Source organism: Ixodes scapularis, unplaced genomic scaffold (genome assembly GCF_016920785.2).
Source record: "Ixodes scapularis isolate PalLabHiFi unplaced genomic scaffold, ASM1692078v2 PGA_scaffold4__175_contigs__length_147842914, whole genome shotgun sequence".
Classification (NCBI taxonomy): Eukaryota; Metazoa; Arthropoda; class Arachnida; order Ixodida; family Ixodidae; genus Ixodes; species Ixodes scapularis.
In genome coordinates, this window is record NW_024609879.1 from 48,347,623 (window position 1) to 48,369,625 (window position 22,003).

General features: G+C 42.7%; 1 protein-coding gene across 1 annotated transcript in view; it reads left to right on the forward strand.

Moving 5' to 3' along the window:
• LOC8033538 (arylsulfatase B) overlaps positions 1-22,003 on the forward strand; it is a 49,592-nt gene that overhangs the window by 22,205 nt on the left and 5,384 nt on the right. Inside the window, exons 5-8 of the mRNA XM_040211274.3 lie at positions 13,697-13,822; positions 16,793-16,904; positions 17,618-17,911; positions 21,379-21,821. Coding sequence (XP_040067208.2) covers positions 13,697-13,822; positions 16,793-16,904; positions 17,618-17,911; positions 21,379-21,821 — 975 coding nt within the window. The remainder of the gene's footprint in view (positions 1-13,696; positions 13,823-16,792; positions 16,905-17,617; positions 17,912-21,378; positions 21,822-22,003) is intronic.

The following is a 22,003-nucleotide window of genomic DNA, read 5'->3' on the forward strand; positions in this document are numbered from 1 at the left end:
AATGGCATCGACCAAGCCACCAGCAGGAGGTCTGAGAAGATGAAAAGTGTCCACAGTAACTCCCACAAACGTTTAATGGGGCAGGCACTCGACTTCTGTTGCCCGTGGTCGGTGTGTTTTCTCCGGCTGTGCTCGACGACAGCGTAATTCACTACAATGATCAAAGCTATCTTCGAGTGTAGGTATCAAAGCTTGGCAGGTTAGAGCTCTGGCTTGATATTGGATCAATTAGCCCCGAGAGCAAACACAAGCGTCGCTGCGGTCGCCGCGCCCTGATTGGGTGAGGTGTACCGTGACGTCAGGGGGATGACTCCGCTACGCGATCTCGCATCGGCTCGCTTCCCAGCACCGGTTTCCTGGTTTGGCGTTATGTGGCGCAAGCTCTTCGAGGAGCTGGACTTCGTATACCCGGTATAAAGACGTTGAGTTAGGCCGATATTGACGTGCTTCTGTACATTTTATAAGCCCGCTTGTTCTTTTTACCTTTAAAATTGGGTTACAGATCCCGAAAGCTATCGGCGGAGGCAATTCCGTCGATGAACCTCCCTGTCCGTCCACACGACCCAAGGCAATTTTGCGAGGAATCGGTGAAGCGGTGGTGCAAGTGTTTCAGACACTGGAATTTTGTTCCTTGCATGTTCATGATTTAGGACGATATTAGATCTCGCTTTCAAGGCATTTGAAGTGGCATTTATATCATGGGCCTTTGGGTGGTCGGCAAATTAGCTCGCGACCCCGATTTTGCGCTGCCACTCTGCATGCGCTGGTTCGCAGATGTTTTAAAGGCCCTGTGTCTAATTATCTTTGAAGTGCTCGTGGAGCAGGGTTGTTTTACGTAAATGTTGCGTCTTAGTGAAATAATTATATAGTTTATACACGTATGCAGGCGATGACGATGCACAATTACTGAATATTAGTTTGTATGGTAGCAGCAAAAACGGCCGGATTGCCCCCAGTTGCCTGTATGATATGTTTAACCTGCCCTAAATATGCACAGCAATAGTGCTGTAATTTGGAATGTTTATACCTTTTGCTGGCATTTTTATTCCAGCCTTGCGTATTCGGAAAATACACCGTTTAGTCTGAATTGCAATTTCCAATTAAAAGAGACACTGCTGCAGGTCTCCAAAAGCTTCCTCAGCCTCCAAACTCCCTACAGCTGGACTCTTTGACAACAAAGAAAAACAGGAGTAAAAGCAAGCATTCGAACGTCTGTCCAGCTGTAGACGCAGCACTTGTAGCAGAAAATATAAAACCTGTGAAGAGCGACAGTCTGCGGGAGAAAAGCTTCTGGTATTATAGCTTCAGGACAATTCGATTTAAGTAAAATCTCAATTTTAGGGCTTTAGGGACTAATAACGAGCTAGACGCCATGGCTTACTTTTGTTATACATTACTTGAAGGTTGATATAAACAAGTCCACAGATACCACCCATGTAGTCCATTGAAATACTATCCGAATGCAGCAAAGGTCAAATGCGAGCAGTGTATATATTAAATGTTCCTTGTTTTTTTACTTTGACCCTGGACTTGGGCTGTCTCAGTTGAGATTCTCTCCCTATGGCCCAGACTGTATTTAGCATGTTACTCGAGCAGCATGCAGCTTTTCAGCTTCGGCAATCTTGTTCAAAAAAACAGATAAAAAAATAGTATACATAACCTGCCAATTCATTCAGACCATCACCAGCATTTGTTGTGCGAGCTATAAATCTATAGTGATGCTACTGCAATTGTGGCCAACCCCAGCTGCGATTCATGCATTGCATAAAATGTTGGTTGAAGTTTCGCCTGTAGCTACAGGCCATACCTCAATAAGCCACATACAGTCTAAGAAACGTCTGTGCGTATACCATCACGCACAGCACTTGGAGACCCAATCCCAGCAACTCACAGAGGCAGCTCAGCAAATGACGATGCCGAAATATATGTTTAGACCAAAAAACGCAGTCTGAGTTGTGACATTAAGCAATGCAAAACGTCACGCTTGCATTGCTTAATGTCGCAACTCAGACTACGTTTTTTGGTGTAAAAATATGTTTTGGCATCGTCATTTGCTGAGCTGCCTCCGTGAGTTGCGGTGCTTAGCTCTCCGAGTGATATGCGGGAAAGTATACGCACAGACTATTTTTAGAGCGTATAAAAATGTACACTTGCTGCGAAAAACACACAAAAAAAATTAAATAGAAACGAGCGCGCCGACAGCTAGCGTCGTCACAGCCTCCACAGGGCGAGTGGGGCCAGTCGGGGAAAATTCTCTCCCCGCCGTGACGTCACCCCGGTTTGCCGTAAGGGGGCGTCACGTGAAATTCTCGGGGCTAATACCGCTATGGCTGGTCCCTGTTCCGCGGTGGGTGCGGGAGCTCTACCGTTTTTCGACGTTTGATTTGCTTGAGCAACGATGTAAACTTGCCCGAGGTAGAGGTCAAGTGGCTCACTACCATGTAAAGGTTTAGTTTCAGATGAAAGGAATTTGAACATGAGTGTACCGTCGCCGAGCAGATCTGATATTCCCAGGCCTCCCATTCCCTCCAGTACGATGATTCTTTGTCGGAGATCCTCTTTCGCAGACGTCACGGGTTGCAGCTGGGGTTGGAGTGTACCTGCCACCGAGTCTTCAAAGTCCGGTCTTTGTTCGCGAAGAGAGTTGACAGCTGAGCAAAGGCAATTAAACCTTCAGTGCCGTCGGTGTAATTGGGAGGAGGTCTAGGCTCACCAGATTGGGCTTGCTGTCTATTGTGGGGGTACTATGAGTCTAATCCCGACGCTACCACCAAAATGTTGTAGATCGTTTTTTTTTTCATTCCCACTAAACTGTTAGATGTTGTTGGAGATTTTCTTCATAGTTGTCACGTGGTCGCGGGACCATATCCTATGGCGCCACTTCACGTGGCGATCATATGGCGTGTAACGTGTCCCCGGTGATGGTCCGTTATCGTGATACCTGAAACGTAAATCACTTGCTCTAAGATCATGTGTGACGTTGCATGTTTTTTTCAGAATACACTCAACCAGAAACGAGTTATCCGTTAAAATTTTCAAAAGAACATAAAATATGTACTACAATTAAGCAATTAAGAGCTGCAGCTCCTGCGTTGTAAAAAAGCATATTGAAGTTATGCCCTTAGCCAGTGTGGTGTATAATGTTTGCAATGCATTTTTTGCTTTCAGTGGAATTGATGTATTAAACGTGAATTGTGTGCTCTGGTGAAACGATTGTCGGGGATGTTACATCGGGTAGAGAAAGACAAAGATGCATGCTTTTTTTTTTTTGCCTAATCGTTTCTAAAGGAGCGGCCCCGTGACCGCGCCTGTGACGGAAGAATCGAATGTACACTCGTGAGCGAAATGAAGGTGAACAGCCCTCTTCCTGTTTTTAACGCTCCCGCAAGTTTTGAAACAAGCTCTGTTCCAGGAGAGGGCTAGAACTCAAAGTTTAGACCCCAATTCACGTACCATTTGAGACGTTGAGAGTTAACATAGCTTTAGGGAGCCGTAAAAGAGGCAAGAAACCAGGTAGGGGTGTTCACCTTCATATTGCCGGCGGGTGTACGTACCTGAGCTGTTCTGTAGTCGCGCGGAGAGTACACGAGAACGGAACTTGTGTACCGGCAGTGGGAAGGCGTGGAAGCATGTCCGCACAACGCGTCCACGTGCGTATTTCGCAACTGCGGCTACCGTAGAGGGCGGGGGGGGGGGGGGCGAAGGGAGGGCTTCGCTGGAGCAAGAACAGCAGTGGCCTACAGGGAGAAGGGAGGCGAAAGCGAGGGAGGGCCTTGACGTGTGTGAGGAACGACGGGGAGAGTGAGATCACTGCCTATGCTGTAAAGTGAGGTTTCGCGTTCCTAGATGATCACTTTGTTTTCGGTTAAGGGGCACTAACATCTCCGGCTGAATAAACTGGATGAGGGTATTTGAGTTCCAATAAAGAAAAAAAGAAATATATACAACGCTACGCTTCAGGGAGTTTAGCGATCCTAATTATTATTTTTTTAAAGGATACTGCTGCTCAAATCTTTGGGCCATAGCGGGGATGGGAATATAAAAAGCCGCATATTGCGTTGTATTTTGCTATATTACAATCACGAATACTTTCTCGCGATAGACATCATTGCATCTACAAATGGGGCGAAGGACGGTATGGTCACAATTTCATTTACAAGGTTGTTTCGTTTGTCAATTGCCCGAGGAAGAGATTTTACTTGAAAACATCCGCGTTCAATTTGTATTGTTTTAATGCCGGGATATGATATTTCAGGAAGAACCGATTGTTGAAAATTTCATATACCTTTTCATGTTAACAATCATCAATTTTAGCCATAAAATAATTTAGATGACTTTGTCTATTTACCTACAGTCGTTTCTCTAGCTGCGGAACATTAGCTTCTAAATTAAAACGATGCTGAAGAGTTAAATCTGAAATCATTGCACATCAATGGCGCCCCAAGTTTTTGCACCCTTTTTAGTTTATTTATTTCGACGGCTGTATGCGGATACCTTGCAGTATTCCCGCATTATAAAAATATGTCTCATCAGTGTAGTAATCGCACTTATTTTTGTTTCATTCTCTGCACATTTTAATTTCCGCCTTAGGGTAATAGTTATTCCGCCGGCCCTCTTAACAATGCCATATAAATGCTAGTTCCAGCTAAGCTTGCTTGTAATATTCACTTTAAGCTAATAATACTGATTAAGATATCTCATGATGTTTGAATAGATAGAATAACTATATTCTAAAGGATTTTTTGAAGGTATTCGTCAATGCAACATTTTATGCTGGTTAATTTGCTTTTGCCAGTTTCAATTTTTCGCAGAAATTCTATTGAGCTTTACTGATCCTTAAAATATTTAATTTCCAAGTAAATGATACAGTCATCCTCAAATACGATAGCTGACATTCTAATATCCTTAATAATAGCATCAATGCAAGTGAAAAACCAAAGAGGCCCAGGCACTCAGCCTTGGAGCACTCCAGAAGTTAATAAAAGTGATGTAGAAATCTCTTCACTAAAACATACATGTTGGCTTCTATTAGACAGGAAAATCCCTATCCAGCTTACCAACTGATAATTATTAAGACAGTAAAACGCTTTAAGCGATATGGAGGGTGATATACGATGTCGAATGCCTTTGAAAGCTGAAGAAAAATTATATTTGTTTGTTACCAAATATTGATTTTGTCTGACAAGTCATGTATCATCTCAACCAACTGTGTGCTCGTTGAAAATTATCCCATAGAACCGTGCTGAAATTGTTAAAAAGGTTATTGGTTTTTATTTATTAAATTATACGAGAAAGTAGTATATGCTCCACAGATTTGAAACACACATCAGTCACGAACGCTGGTTTGTAAATTGCTAGATTTTTCTATCTCCATATTTATGAATATGAACGCGTTTCCCAAATTTACAATATCCGGCAAGGCTCCGTAACGAAGAAACGGATTGAAAATTACGTCAAAAATACTGAGCTGTTCACTCTGCGTAACGTTTCAAAAACTCATTAATTAAAAAATCATGACCGCGACACGTTTTAGGGTCTATATCATTTACTAACTTAAATTGTGCCTTTCTCTGAAACTACTATATCCTTAATACAAAGTGAGAAGTGTGCTACAATCCGTGGGTGTGAACCGTCATCCGACGTAAATACTAATTTCAAGAAAGTGCTAACTTTTTTCTCGAGTAACCCTTGTTAACAATGGTCGGCGATTAGTAGGTGAGTCATACCACCAACATTTTTGCAGTGCTCTAGATAAAAATGAGCAAAGCGTTACATTAAAAATGGCTGTTGGACTCTACCAGCATTTGCTTCAGTTTGTATATCTTATGGTCACTCCTTTATCGGAAGCTCCTGAAGCACACTTACGAGCACTTTTTCTCACCCAGGCAACGTTTCTCTCTAGGTGAAGTATAGTTTTATTAATCGACGTATTTTCGCGTTCGTTTTCTTCTTTTTAAGAGCACAAAAACCTCAACACTGCTGTTCGCAATATCCACAAAGGACGCTCACATTGCCCAGGGTTCGTTTTGTTCAATAGACACCAGGAAGGCGCCTTAGCTTATCAAAAGACAATTTCAAATTTTTCATAACGCTAACATCATGTTTTTTTTTGTTTTTCTTTGTATTTCGGAACAGTAATATGTTTAACTCTGAAGGTCTTCACAATTTTAATAATAATCATCACCTGCAGTATATTGTGATTAATAATGTCGAATGAATGCTGCAAGAATACAAAACATGACGAAGCTCGTTATTTACTAAATACAAAATCAAGTATTGAAATGTTATCGTTATTACTCTTTGTAAAACCTTTAACAATTCTGTTGAAATTATGAGCAAAGGTGAGATAAAAAAAATCCCCCCTACAAAACCACCAACATTACCTTTGATTAGAAAAGAACAGTTTACGTGTTGGTACATTGAAATCTCAAGTTAGTGTGATGCTTTATTCAAATTTATGTACTTGAATTGATAACCACCAAAGACTTTCATTACCTGCAGCAAAGAGTACGGATGTCAATAACATGCACAAATGGCGCACGACACACCGAGTAGTAATACATTGCACAACAGAGACAACAAGTTAGGCATGTCACCAAGCTGCTTACAAAGCACCTCCCATCGAAAAAATATATCGCTACTCCTCCTGCCCTGGATTGTATATTCCCCCTTAAAAAAAAAACAATTTTACGAAGGGCACCTTTTAGAACCGAGCATATTGGGATTTACCCACGTCTCTCTAACAATCAGCACGCCAGGAGAATGTACCATTAACATTTGTGCTACGTTTTCAACCTTATTAGCAACACTAGCAGCATTTATATTGACTAGACAATAAGCCGATTTTAACTTATATTTATCTGAAGAGGTTAGACTACATAGTGTATGGTAAGATGAGCGCATTGGAGCCAAATGCCGGGTTTGTCAGAAGGTATGTTGAAGATACCAATAAAGCAAGTTTGAAGATGGCTTATGGGATTCTGTGAAAAGTGGTTAAGATTGGCGGCCCCGGAATTTCAGTTCGCTGTATAAAAGGCAGTGCAAGGAATGCTACAGTTCTTGGACGCACCCCAGCCAGAACACAGTATTGGGCCAACATTGGATTTGATGTGGCAAAGAACGGCCCAACAATGGCCCAGCTGAGCCATATGTTTCCCAATATTGGAATCACATTGGATAATAATGGACTGTAAAAGCCAATGGTTTTCCAATATTGGTGATACGTTAGCATACGCTGGTCACCATTGGACTGTCAAAGCCAATAGCTTTCCAATATTGGATATACAGCGGCATAAGTTGTCCAATATTGGACTGTCGGAGCCACTGGCTTTCTGATATTGGCTTTACGCCGGCATAAGCTGTCCAATGTTGGACTGTCAAAGCCAATAGCTTTGCAATATTAGATATACGCCGGCATAACCTGTACAATATGGACTGTCAGAGCCAATGGCTTTCTAATATTGCATATACGTTGTCCTAAGCTGGTTAATATTAAGCTGTCAAAGACAAGAGTTTTCCAATATTGGCAATGTCTTGGTATAGGCTGGTCAAAATTGTACTGCCATAGCCAATGGCTTATCGATATGTGTGTCGCCTAGGCTATAGACCCGCGACCCTCTTTTTTGCATCGCACAGGTAGGAAAGTGGAAAAGAGTCATTCATGCGCTCGCTCGAGGCGAGAATTTTATTTAGCCAACTTCATGGGGCGTTCGTCGACGGTGTTTTGTATCTGTGATCACAAATACATCCATAGCTGCCTATAGCACTATTGGAGTTTTTTTCCGGCTGCTCTCCCTTCGCATTGCCTCACCTGGGCGTTGACAACTTAATTCCGTTTTTTAGATTTAATTATTTTGTCTTTTCCAGTGCATTTTGTATGTATAGGCATTACGTAGCGTTAACGTCTTCTACTTTGTCCGTGCCCCTGCCATATTTGTATTTCTTTCTGCGTGGTCTATTTTTTATATTTAATGTTTCTGTGCATATTTCGTCATTGTCGACACAGGTGTCAACAAACATAAAGCCGCCGCTTACGCCGCAAGCGAAGTGACTTCTACTCTCAGTTTTACGAGGGTCTATCGCGCTATAAAGTCGTCTATTGGACTCGAATGAAGTATCGTGAGGGCTGGTTCGGCTGCCAGTGCACATGTCATCAGTGTAGGCAGAGCAGCGACGTAGCAATCGTGACGCGAGAGCATACTTTGCCTTGATCTGGCCGGCCACGCTCGCTCTGCGGAAATGTGAGCGTGGGGATCTCGAGCCCCGTTAGCTTACTGAAGTTGCAAGATGCTACTTTGTCATCGCGAATCCTTTGCCCTTCGAACGGTCGCGCAGCCGTTGCGCCCGGCGTATACCGTACGCAGCATCTTTCAGAAACCATTCGCGCAGCATCGCAACCATCTGTCTGCGCGTCTCGGCGATTCGTCGTGTGTTGAAAGTCGGACGGTGTGCTGTCCATGGTACCTTTTATGTGTAACTCGTTCGTGGAAAATTTTGAAGGTTAAAACCGGGAACCTAGCAGTGTACAAATAATTCTAAATTTATTGATAAAATAGGAAATATATATATATATATATATATTTATTTATTTCTCGACATTGCGCGCAAAAAATAGTCGCGCTAAGTTTTTAAATTCTAACTAATAATGTGGGTTGTACGACGTAAAATATAGTGTCTTCAATCACTTTTGGGCTGGACAGCTTCTTTAGAAGTTCAAAAGCTGGCCTTCAAACTGCTGTCCTGTTCAATCAGTATTGACAGCAGGGTAGACGCTATGTGTGTTTTAGGCCAATCGCGTCTCCGGTTAGGGTCACGAGACTACAGTCTCGAAGCTGGTGATAAGCCAGAGCACGGAACCTGCCAGCCTAAGGCCACGCATAGCATCCACTGCATTATCAACCTTGGGTACAGATGACAAATCCTCTTGCTCTGCTCATTGTTGAGATGCCCCTGAAAATCAGCCTTTGTAAGCGCACCCCCGTTCTGGCCTGCTTCCTTTCTACTTTTCTCGTTTTCTCTCTCCCCCTAAGCTGAAGGCGTGGTAGACGGTCCGTACTCGCCGGACCAGTGAACCGTATACTTTTTATCGCTTAAACCCGCTCTCTGTGCGCGGAAAACGGCAGATGCGTGATCACGTGATTTGACGGATGACGCATTAGCGGTTGACAAACCCGCAATGCCGGCGAAGACCGGACCTAGTTTCGCGTGCGATGCGGCTTGCGGGCCTGCTGTGGATTTCGCTTCTGTGGTAAATTGTATCTCGTTCGGAAAGTCATACCCGTATCGATTTCTTCAAAGAAGTGCAAGACATTCTCGTGAATCGTTTAGTGTTCGGTTCGGCAAACGGCAGCGTGTGCTACATTGTGTTGAACATTCACGGATCACTTCTAGTTTTGGTGTTTGAGTGGTTGGTCTCCAGTGCCCGAGTCGACATATACATAGGATTACATATTTCAAGTCCGGTTTTTTCTACGTAAGTACACTGCAACCTACTTGGTGATCACTGTCCATTCTTCTACGGGTACTCTTCCGGATAACCTCTAGAATTAGGCAGTGCCTATCTCCTGGCCGCCGGGAGAATAATTTTCCCGCAATCTTACCGACAGTCGCCTGCCATTATCTGTCTGAAACAATGTCACAACTGCAGGTAGAATACTGACTTCCTTACTCACCCTGCGGTTCGCGAAAATACGTTTCGTGGCCACCTCTTTGTGACTACACGTTGCGTCAACATTCACGTTTCATCAACATTCGTTACGCGAATAGCACGCTGTAGAGCATTAGCTCGCGCGTGTATTTCTGAGGCGCGCGTTTCCTCGTCATTCGTTAGGCAAATTGCACGCTGTAGGGGCTTTTTAAAGTGTGTGTATTCCTGAGGCGCATGCTCACTGAGCCAGCCCACTCATTCACGCCGCTTCATGGCGAGTCTGCAACAATTCTTTGCAAAAAAAATGCTATTCTTAGTTTTTTTCATGAAACATCGCGTGTTGATGAAACGATCTGTCGATGAAATGTCGTTTGATGAACTGATTGCACCGCCAATGAGGGGCGACTACCGGTATAATTTCAGGGGAAAAATTCTGCCAGGTGTCGGGAGACTGGAAACTACCCAGCAATCACCCCGGATGTTGTTTGCTTTGCAATCTTCTCAGTTATATAACAGCTGAGTAGTACCTCTTCCCATAACACAAATTGCTTAGTTTGTACTTGTCTACAGAATAGGCTGTGTGTAATAAACTTTTAGGAGATTTCCAAACAATCCCTTGTGTCTATTTACCTTTCTCTTTGCAAATAACTTGGCGAGTGCACTTGCAAACAGCTGGGCGAGTTCAACAATGGCCAAAAATCAGCACCAATGACGGCCAACATTAAATCGGGTCGCACTACCAGTATTTTCCAATATTACGCCGGTCTTTGCCAATGTGGGACCACCATTGGCTGGAACCATAATTTATCAATGGCCCAACATTTGCACCAACGATGGGCCGACATTGGCTGGAACGATGGTTGAACAGTGTCCCAACATTGGCACCCATGACTGGGCCAACGTTGGATGAGGTAGCGCTTCCAGTATTGTCCAATATTGAGGACGGTGTTTGCCAATGTAAGGCCAATGTTGGACCAACATTGGTGTGCTGCCTGGGCGGCTTAGCGATTGGAGGTGGGCTATCTGGGGAATGCGGTAAATTAGCACAAAAACCCCATTCTCTCGACACAGTTGTCCTTCAAAGATCGCCAAAGACAAAGTCGTCAAGTATTTGGTAAAAGCTATCTTTAAACAGGTAATGCATCCAATTAATATATCGGGCGTTGCACGGGCAATGGAAGAGTCTGGAAGATGAGGCCTATCACTATTCGTCCATAAAAGGCAAATGTCCAAAAAGTTTAGGGAATTGAAGAGAGAACAGCCACCAAGAACCGGAAAGCTGTTATTGCACATATTCATGAAATCTCACACAACTTGAAGGCTTGTGCTGCAAGTTTCGTTGTTAACGCGGTTTTCTTCGGACTTCAACTTGAATGAACAGACAATATTTCAAAGCAAGCACAGGATTTGAAAACGTACAGTGTATAGTCACTATTATCCGAAAGTAGTCAGCGAAATGAAGGAAGATACACAAAGAGAAGAAATAAAGACAAACAAACTACCTGACTAGCAACCATTTACTGAAGATACACCGCTTTTTCTTCCACGCACATTAGGGCCGTAATATGAAACTTCAAGAATCAAAGAATGAATAAAAACGCTTAAGGAAAATGACATACTCGCAGATCTTTCAACTGATGCCACCTTCAATACGTACAATCTCCCTCACAACTTATTAAACTTAAAACGATACACGAAAAAACATTCGCCCGGGAAGGAAATCCCGCACAATAAAACAACGCTAAGCTAGAAGACAAATTAAAAAAGAAGAAAGAAAAAGAACATTGTTAAATTGAGATAGATAAGCCCATTGACTGATTCACTTCCAGTTTCAGGTAGTTCATCTCAAACTTGGGCTACCCAACACTACGAGCGATGATGTGGTGTTGGCCACCAGCTATCATGTAGGCCTCTAAAATCTGGCGGTCGAGCTTGTTATTGTTTCTTAATTATGCTGGTGCCCTGGAAACGGGTTTCACAGTTCGCACAGAGGCGTTTATGCACCACATTTGGAGGGTTAGATTTGCTTGAAGCACGGGAAATCTCGAGGTTGTGGTCTCTTAAGCGGTGCTTATTCAACGCTTTATCTGACCAATGTATCAGTCACCGAATTCAAAGGGGATGGAGTATACCACCCGCTCTTTATAGGGAACGGTATGATTGGAATGTTTGATGGCACATCGTTTTGAAGCTTGGTTTCTCTTAACTCTTCGGCAGTGTTCTTTTATGGCGCAACTTGCACGAAAAAACAACTGAATTGTTGACGCTGCTATTCCCTGCAGTCTGTGTGCAAAGTTGTACACATATGGTACGGAGATAACAGAAGTTGTTTTACAGTGCTTAAGCCAACAAAATGAAAACTGGAATTGGAGCGGCAAGATGAAAGCAGGAGACAAACCATTCTATGCTTGACCAGTTTGGGAACTTGAAAAAGGAAGAACTAGTTTTTTTCGGGATCGTTGATTTAAGACCCAATAAATGCCCGACGGAAGGGGATAGAGACGAAGATCTCCAACTTTTGTTGTGTCCATATCTTCTTTCTAAGAATAATCTTCCAAGAAGATCATTTTTCATTTTCTTTTGTGTTTTTAGGGGGGGGTGGATTTTTTTTTTGAGGGGGTTTTTCTCCCGTTTACGCTTCAGTTTATTACGCTGGAAGGTATATTGTCTTAATTGAATTAGACATCTGTAAATATTCGTTGCAAGATGAAAAAGCTGCGCTGTCTGTCCTTGTGTGAAAGTGTTTCTTTATTTTGTTTTCATTCTTGCATCTGTACTTACCCGCTTTTTGTTTTTCGTCTCTTTCTTACTTGAAACTTCGTCCTGTCATTTTGTTATTTTCATTTTGTATTTTTTATTCAGAATATGACTTCTTTCTTGGCCTTCAAAATCGTTGGACTTCGTTCTCCGCATTTGCGGCTTTCTTATCACAATTGTGTATTTCTTTGTTAAAAACGTTACTACTTCGTTGGCCTCCCTATTCGTTTGTTCTTCGTTTCCATTTTTCAGGTTTTTATTTGTTTTGTTTTCTCGCACCGAGGTGCTTCCCTCAACTACATTGTTTCTTTTGGATGTAGCGCGATGGAAGCAGCCGTCATGCAATCCTGTGTTTTCGCGTAAACGTCCAATGCCTTCATAAGTTCTCTTCCGAGCGGTTTGCTGTGTGTTGCCATGATGTTGGTCTAGTGGAAATTGGGAGCACATAGTCACTGTCTTGCAAAACTGGAGTAGAGATATGTGATACCGGTGTCGCATGGGTTTAAATATCTGACAGACGTCAAGGTATTAATGATAGACAAACAGGGCAAAAACCTAACTTGAAGAACAAAATGTCGAATTCAGAATAAAGCACAGATATACTGGGATGCAATAACAGCAGGGTATATTTTTCAAGATAATAACTGGTTTCCAGACAGCCTAATGACATGAAACGCGTAATGAAAGGAAGAGTTCGGATAAATATGTTAGGCAATTGCCCCAATTAAGCTGCAATGCAACTCGGAAACCAGTCTAAAATGTTTCTGAAATTGTAGGTGATATTGAATGACTCATATTTTTTCAATGGTTTGCTGTCTTGGTTTTGATTCTGAAGTTACAGTTTACGTTATTAATTTTCTTTGTAAGAGTTTGCAACTTCCGTATGCAAAGAACCCGCGGCCTCAAGTGACATCGTATTTTAATCGTTTGTGTATCTGTTTTTCAAAGGACTTAGTTTTGTCGTTCAGGTTGCTTCTAAGGACTTTTGTTATTTTTTTGTGCCTTGGTGTGTTCGGACCGAACTGGCTTAGAATTTGGGTCACTTAAAAAAAAAGATTGTTTGCTTTTTTGACGCTGTGGAAGACCTTCGGAGAAGGAGGTATAAGCGTAGTATGAAATAAACTTTGTTAGCTTACTTTTGAGACGCTTGTGTGTCACGTTTCCCCACTCTCTCTCTCTCTTCTAATTTGACTCTAACTTTCCTTCCCAGTCTCGGGGTTTAAGCATCATGATTAATACAGAACACTTGGACTGCACTTTGACTTTTTTAAACTCTGACTTGCTCAAATATAGGACAATCGCACTGGACTCGACTTTTGGCTGAACACGGAACCACTGTTCAATGAAACCGGAAATTACTCAACTCATCTGTTTACGGAGCGAGCCAAATTCCTCATCAAGTCCCGCAATGCTGCGAAGGTATGTATGGTTCAAGTTACTTTTTCGCCTCCTCTGCAATAGAGTTTGACATTGAAATGCAGCGGCAAAGGTTGAGTTTGTAGGGTTTACAATTATTAAAAAGAACGCAACTATTTTGGTTACTGGATAATATCATATGTTTTGTGAAGCCTTGCTCTAAAGAAGCACGAAAGTATTTCTAAATCAAACGTAATATGAGAACTTTTGAGATCTAATGTCGTACAGTGATTTTCGCCCATCCACTACCATGCTTCAAGGTGTTGATTTTTCGCCTGGAATTTATTCAAAATAAATTGCTCAATGGGCAATGAAATCACTAGAGAAATATCTAACTATTGGTAGAATATATATATCCGGTTTTATTGAGAATCCTCATAGCCAACTCTATTTGGACCCATTATATCCAGTTCACGCGTCAGAATGGACTGACCTTTACAATGTCCGCTCTTTGTGTTATCTGCATCGATGCTTGTTTTTGACTTGCTCCTGAATCATTCACCAGAAGGCCGCCAGGGGCCGCCATGAGTCTGCCAGCTTAGAGCCCTTGCACTGTTTCTTCTTTTTTTGGGGTTACAATTTTTTTTCACCTAGTTACGCATGCAGAAAAACGTTGGAAAATCTCTGTTGGGGTCCCTCTCAACAAAAAAACCCCACAGATTTTACTTTGTCGATTTAAAGATAGAATGTGCTTTTTTCGAAACTACATCGCACTTCCTTTGTTGAGACGATCGATAAACCTCAATTCAAGATTCCGCTGGACGTATAATGATGTAAAGCACATTTAAGGCTGATGCTAACCCTCTCTAGAACGTTTTTTTTTTTTGCACCCAAAAGTCGATTGATTTTTGGTCGTTATAATAGCGAGACTCGTTAATGTTGAAGTAAAGTAGTTTTTGACGTAACAAGTAACGTATTTAGGTGCTGTTTGAGCGAGTAAAAGGAAAAAATGTTAAGTTACTTTTCCGGGTGACGTGTCTACAAATTTTACTCGATCATTTGATGATAGTTAGCGATGAGGCCAGACTGGATTATAACTTAAAGAAATCGAACTGCACGCATATTGCAGGAGCGGCGAGAAAATTTGGTGAAAATTGTTACGCATACGCAGTGCACAGAGTGCGTCATTTGGGCATCCTGATTTGTTGTGGGTTCCCAGATTCAAGTAGCAAGAATGTTACATATAAAAGGAATGTTTGATATTTGATTAATTTTGTTTTGCTTTGTACATTGAGCTAAAAGTACGCCTCTGTGTATATATATCTATATATTGCCTCTATCGTTGTGTTACTGCAAGTTTAACAGACGTCGAATGCTAACCGCCATCTTGGAGCTGCGGCCTCGTCAAGCTGCACCTGTCTCAACTTTTTGTCCCAGCTGTAATGTTTCTTGTGAAAGAAAATAAATAATTTCATTATTATTTGATTGATTGATTCATTCATTTATTAGGCGCATATTGCCCCAAGAAAATTTGTATGTGTAACTCGAAAGGACTTGGTTTCCTATTGTCTTCTCAACTCGCGCATATCCCACTTGGCTCCTCTTCCGACCTCCTAACCTTATCCCGCGCTTGCGAGTGATTAGGTTGGGAGGACGGGAGAGGAGCCACTGCATTTCAGAAACACATTTTGTATTAGTATTTCTGTATCGCGAAAAAAATTTTAAGCTGTATTTGGTATTTCTGTATCGAAATACATTCTCAGGCGTATTTCTAGCATCGTGATAATATTAGGGGCAAATGTTGGTTCTAAAAATTACCACGGGATCGTTCACCTCAGCACAGAGCCTGAAGAGCAGGTTTAATCTAGTACGCTTTATCTCGGATCCTATATTTCCCCCTTTTCTATTCTAAAAAAAAAAAGATACAATTATTGATTTTTAATTTATGTTGTCGATTATTTCTGTATAATGATACTTCAAGGCGCTGTTGACGCTCTTTACTGTGAAATAAAATATCACTATTTTATGGAATTTCATTCCTTAGTGATGTCCTAAGATCAATGCTAAAAAAGGCGCCGAGACTGGTCAAAACCAGATGACTTTTCGAGGTAATTTGGGTGCAAACGAAGCTGATTTAGAGGTTCCTGTGATTTTGCCTCACAAAAATGATAAATAAAAAAAAAAAGCGCTCGAGCCACTGTCAAGTCAAGATCAGCTAGCTTTCCTTACTACAACGCAAAATGCGAAATGTTAATTTTATATATTTCATTTCAGTGAAAGACGTCGAGGTCAGATTTCAAGCCGCATCTTAAATCGAGTAATTGTTTTTTTGGTATTGAAAAATGACTTCGTTAAGAATGTTATGCTTATAGAGCACTATAGATCGTGCTTTTTGCCCTTCATATACATTTCCGGGCCATCACAAAGCTTCTACGCAGTTCAAGAAGATAAAACGTTGTGTTCGTTAGTAGAAAAATATATATCAGTATGTGTATTTCTGCCCCAGCAAGATGTCTTCCTGTATTTGTATTTCCAGATAATTGATCTATTTTATAAATGTATTTTTGATCCCTACCACAATTTTAGTATAAGTGTTTTAGCTGTCTTTGTCATGTATCCCAGCATAGTAGTTCAAAAAGCCTTTTACAGTATTTCTGTAGAATCCTCTGCGAAAACGAGAGGATGCGTTTGGCCTTCAGACGAGGCATGGCATATGCCGTCCCAACGTCTACGGTGCGACAAGAGACATAATCAATGAACCATATAATCTGTCTTAAATAAAAAAAAAAAAAAAATCTGCCGCCATTTGTTGCTTGCTACACTCATGAAATGCGTTTTAACGTAATCAGTAAAATTTGGCCTTTATTGAAAATAAAAGACTACTATTTTATGTCTACGTATTCTATAGCGATGTACTGCAGAAGTGCAACCCGTTTTGGCACGGTCTGTTCCTACGCCACACTCTCTAAACACGTCAGTTGACACAGCGCATTGCTGTCGCTGACATTTTCTCTTTCTATCTTGTTTTCGCAGCCGTTATTTTTATACCTGGCCTATCAGTCGGTTCATGGACCTCTTGAAGCGCCGGAGGAAAACATTATGAAATTTCCCTACATAGGAGAAGAAAACAGAACCATATTTGCTGGTACGTGTAAATTGTCAAGTCGTTTTTCAAAGTATGATTTTTTTTTCAAATACTTAGGTTGAAGCAGTATACTTTTGTAGTAGTGTAAGACATGGACAAAATATAATGACGTTTCTGAAGTATGCAGCATTTCAAGATACGCATTGCTCCCGCCCAAAGACTTTCGCCCCGAATGACTTCAATCTTCACCTGCATTGTACATTACTTCTATTGTATCTATTTACGCATTCAATGAACAGCTGTTACAAAAGAGTTAGTCATCATCTTTCAAGTTTCACTTTTTTGTGGTTGTACACGTTTCTTGCAAGCGCAAACTTTTTGTGTTAACGATCTTTATTATTATATTTATTGTTCAAACTTAATCCAGTGTGCATGCCGAAATGTTACTGCATGGTTTGCTCATCAAACTATAGACCAAAACTTGATTTATATCAAGTAATTAGCCCAAATGCTAAAGTTATCACTGATCACGATAATTACAGTGCATTATTTGTATTCGTGTGAAATTGGGATGTACTATAATACAGTAAGACTGCCTTGCTATGCAGTGAAATTTCAAACCAATTTTTCACTGTTGATGCTTTAAAAAAATTTATGTTAAAATTGTGTTTTTGAAATGTGCCACAATCACCTCACACACTCACCTTTGTTGCTGAAAATTGGCGCATTTTTTATTGCCGTCATCGATCCACGTTCATTTGACGGCTTCTCAGGAACAGTCGACGCCCTTGACCAGTCAGTAGGGGAAGTGCTTGAGACCCTGTATGAAGCCGACATGCTGGATAATACCATCATCGTCTTAAGCACCGACAACGGCGGGCTTCCTTTCGGCGATCACTCCAACCGAGGTTACAACTTCCCCTTGCGTGGAGCAAAAGGGACACTTTGGGAAGGGGGCACCAGAGGCAGCGCCTTCATCTGGAGTCCTCTACTCAACCAGAACCGGAGGGTGTCCGACCAGATGCTGCACATCACCGACTGGCTTCCTACTCTCTACTCTGCTGCCGGTATGCGTTACCTTTATGGATACATGTTTTCGAAAAACACTGATGAACGCCAAAATGTAAACGTCAAGCCGTTTTATCGAAATGAAAAAAAGATGAAACCTTAACCTCACCAAGAAGACAAAACGCTTGACTTCGCAGCAAATAAAACGCGTAATCGGCCCCAGCTCGCGCTATACATGGTTACTTTACCCGAGACTGATGTTAATCGTTTGCAGATATATTTAGATATGATTTGGAACACGACCACCACAGAATTGTACGCCAGGCTGCTTGTTTATTCGGGAGTCACGCCCGATGTTTCGTTTCTTTTTCTTATCAATATTAGAACGTTTTCCACGTATCCGGGCCAACGCACGTGTTCACTGAAGGTTGTAAAATTCGACGCATAATGCCGCGCACCAATTAGGCAGCGCGGCCGTGGCCTAACGGTTATCGCGCTTGCCTTCCACGCAGAAGGCATGGGTTTGATTCCTGGCCGCGGCTACACATTTTTGGTGACACTGTAATGTGATGTTCCGGTAAATTCGAGAACCGTTTCGTTGATTCGAAGCTAGAATGTTCTACGCGCCGAACCTTCTACGCCGAATGCTCCAGAAGCCCACGCGTGTGCAAAAGCTGCTCCGCGTGCCAAGCCGGAGTCTGTGTCGCCCCAGCGCTCGATCCAGCGGTTCCCCAAGGACGAGAGTCTGCACGAGTGCAACAACGCCACCCGAAGGCGGCATACCGCCGCAACCGACGATCGGTTGCGGTTAAGTGTTCGCAGCTACGCTTAGCGGGGTTTGCGAACCTCTCCTAAACGTCATCCCCTGGATGGAAACCCGAGCGCCGGGGCCGGGGGACGTTTGTACCCATTTAGACGGTGGGTGTCCGACGGTGGGCTTCGAACCGACCACCGTCCGTAGCCGAGGCGGACGCTCCGTGCCACTAGGCCACGGCTACGGTAGGTCTTGAGTTTAAACACAAGCACCGAGAAACACCGACATTTCGAATAACGCAAAATATTTCTATCAAAGAACACAAAATCTGTAGAAAAAAAAGCTTACTCTAAAAACAAACGAAAAACCTATGTTTTGGAGAGAAATATAATCCCAAAACACGGAACCTCAGCTCTCTCTACTGAGCACCTGCGCGGATACGTTCGGACAGAGATAACGCCCGTACATAATGGTAAAAAAAGATAACATAATATTACACCCGGTTCATGAGGCCAGCGGAAGTAGATGCGTTTGTACGTAGTGAAGGACAACGAAACCTGAAATTACCGAGCGATTAGAGAGAGAGAGAGATCAATGGCTGAGCCCGAGACGAGAAGTTAAACCCAAGCGGCAAGGAGAGCATGCGAGTCAAAGTGGGGTGTCTCCGGGACGTAACTTTTACTTGTGCGAGGCAAGCTGGGCGGGCATATAACATATGTGTTGCTGAACTGGGCTGAGTTGCTCGGGACTCAGCTGTGAGGAGGCTGTGGTGCGCCAGTGAGAAATCTGCGCAGCTGTTGGCTTCCGTCGCCATTCCTAACCGTACAAGTCGCAACACTTAAGCCGTGGTACCACTGCTAAATATACCTAATATAAAAGGCACGGGGTTCTTCGCGGACATGGTGATAGAACGTGTTTCGGACACGTTTCAGCATGTTCTAAGCACACTTGGTTCACTCATGATTTCAACGTGTGTGCAGACAGTTCTTGTATCACCACTGTGAAAGGACCGTACGCAAAAAAGGAGACATGCCTTAGAAACTTCTGCAGACTGCATTTGGAATGACGCACGAGCAGTCTGACTGCGGATTTAGATAACACCTAACTCAACAGGCACATACCAAACTAAGGTCTCGAACACAGCTGTAAGGTCTCAGTGGTAACGTGGGTGGCGCTACACTGGGGATCTCGAAAGTTCACGTGCTGCACCACACCCTTTTTGTTTTCTCACGAAGTCGGAGTATCTCATCTGCATATCATATCGGTGGTTTATTTACTTTTTTTTCAACTTTTAGTTTGTCGCCTTTAGGGACCGTGACTGTCCTTTGTATTTTAACATATGCTACTCTCGCAGCGGCCTAACTGTGAAATTACTGCTGTCTGTACAAAAGGTTTAGTAAGTTCTTGTTTACCTTTAGTTTTTAGGTACCAAGGCTTTTATCTGCAATAAAGCACCACCTAAGGAGATTTTTCTCTAGATCAATCTTTGCCTATTCTTAGCGTGTTTCGTACTCAGTTTCGTAGACGACAAGACCGGAAATGTTTGAAGTTTAAATTTCAATACTAAATTTAGTCATAGCGGTCGCTTTAGTATGCATTTTAGGACTATGGTGACTTATACGAAATGGTGACTTATACATACTATGTATAAGTCACCATTTCGTTCTAAAAATTTCTTTTCGTGAGTTTTTTTCAACGGTGCGGCTTATTTGCATTTTCGTTTCTTTACGTTTCGAACTTAAGAGCTGAGCATTGTTATCGGAGTTTTACTTTCTGTTAAATCTTCTTACAAGAATAATAACGCCTGCTCACGGCAGCGCATATATTGCGATCTTAACGCAGATATGTCGGCTGCTTAATGGAGTATAGCCTCCCCTGACCTTACAGGAGCTGTGCAATAATTTCGGTGCCTTGCTCATATAATTGGGTAGTTGGTGTCTCGACATTTCTAAAGCGAAGAAAAAAAAAACAACAGTTTTGCCGGCATGTCCTAGTTTTTATTTTAAGATTAACAAAGATTGAGGTTTTCGGCACCTCTCAGCTCCTTCACCGTCTTTCGAGTTACGTGCGCTGTGACCTGAACGGGGGATGCGCGGGGTTCCGTCGAAGTTCTCTCTCTAGAACCATCAGTGAGCGGCGAGAACTCACTCCATCGCGTCCCCCTCCGACTTCTGGCGGCTGTTCGCCGTAGCAGACAGAGCTGACGGTTTTGTTGGCCTCGGATAGATGGCGCTAATAAATCAACCGTAAAATAGAAGTTTCGTCGAAGATGCTAGGTTCTGACGCATTTATATCTTTGTTGGAACGACAAGATTTATAGAAAAGTACCTTTTAACACAAAGGTATTTTCACAACTTCCTTTTTGCAAGTCCCCCTTTCACGTCATGCCGCGTGGTTGTCACGGCCGCCGCTCGCGGCTGCAGGTCGGGAAATACTCCAATTTCGCCTCGCGATTTCTCGGCGGAATCGCAACCTTTCGAAGGAACAGGATGCGTTTTCTGTCTTCGCGACAAAATAAACAACGTCAAAAGTAGAGAATTCAACGTCTTTCAACGTTAAAATCGTTGCACAGGTCCTTTATGACACATGCGTGCGACTTACGCAAATGTTTGACTTAGAGACCGTTGATAAGGTATTTACGAAATCAATTACTTGTCCTCCCCGAGGATCTGAAGGCGCGTTTCGCGATTGCACAAATCCAATAAAAGTGATATCCTGTCCGCAAACTTATCTTGTGTTTTTATTTTTTTTTTTCTAATCGTTTTGTTACAGGAGGCAACCCAGTAAGCCTGGGGAAAGTGGACGGCTACGACATGTGGACTCAACTCTCTTACAACCTGCCTTCTTCGCGCTATGAGGTCCTGTACAACATCGATCCCACCGATTTAAACTCGGCCCTACGGTACACCAATTACAAGCTGGTCCTGGGAACGTACGAGGATGGGGAATTCGACCAGCGATTTCGAACGACGGGAGGCTCTCGTCCATACGGAGACTTGGAAATCGCCATGGCGCAGTCGAAGGCCGCCAGGGTCTTGAAAGGTTTCTACAACAGGGGCAACTTTTTGCTGCCGCGTAACTGGAGGCAGAAAGCGACCGTCAACTGCGTCAGCAACAACGGGCCTAAAAACTTTGTGTCGCAAGCTCCTCCGTACTTGTTCGACCTAACCAAGGATCCGTGCGAACTAAACAACATTGCAAACGCAGAGGCTGGAGTGAGTTTCCAGATAGTATACCTTTCTATGTAGCATTCATGTAATCATCATTCTTCGGGTTGCCATCTTTTGACAACTCCTGGGGGACCACGTTGTGAGCAAGCAGCTTAGCTCTCATAGGCGTAAAATCAGACTCCGTGCCGCGTCCACAGCCTGCTGTCTTGGCGTTTTTCGCCTGGATG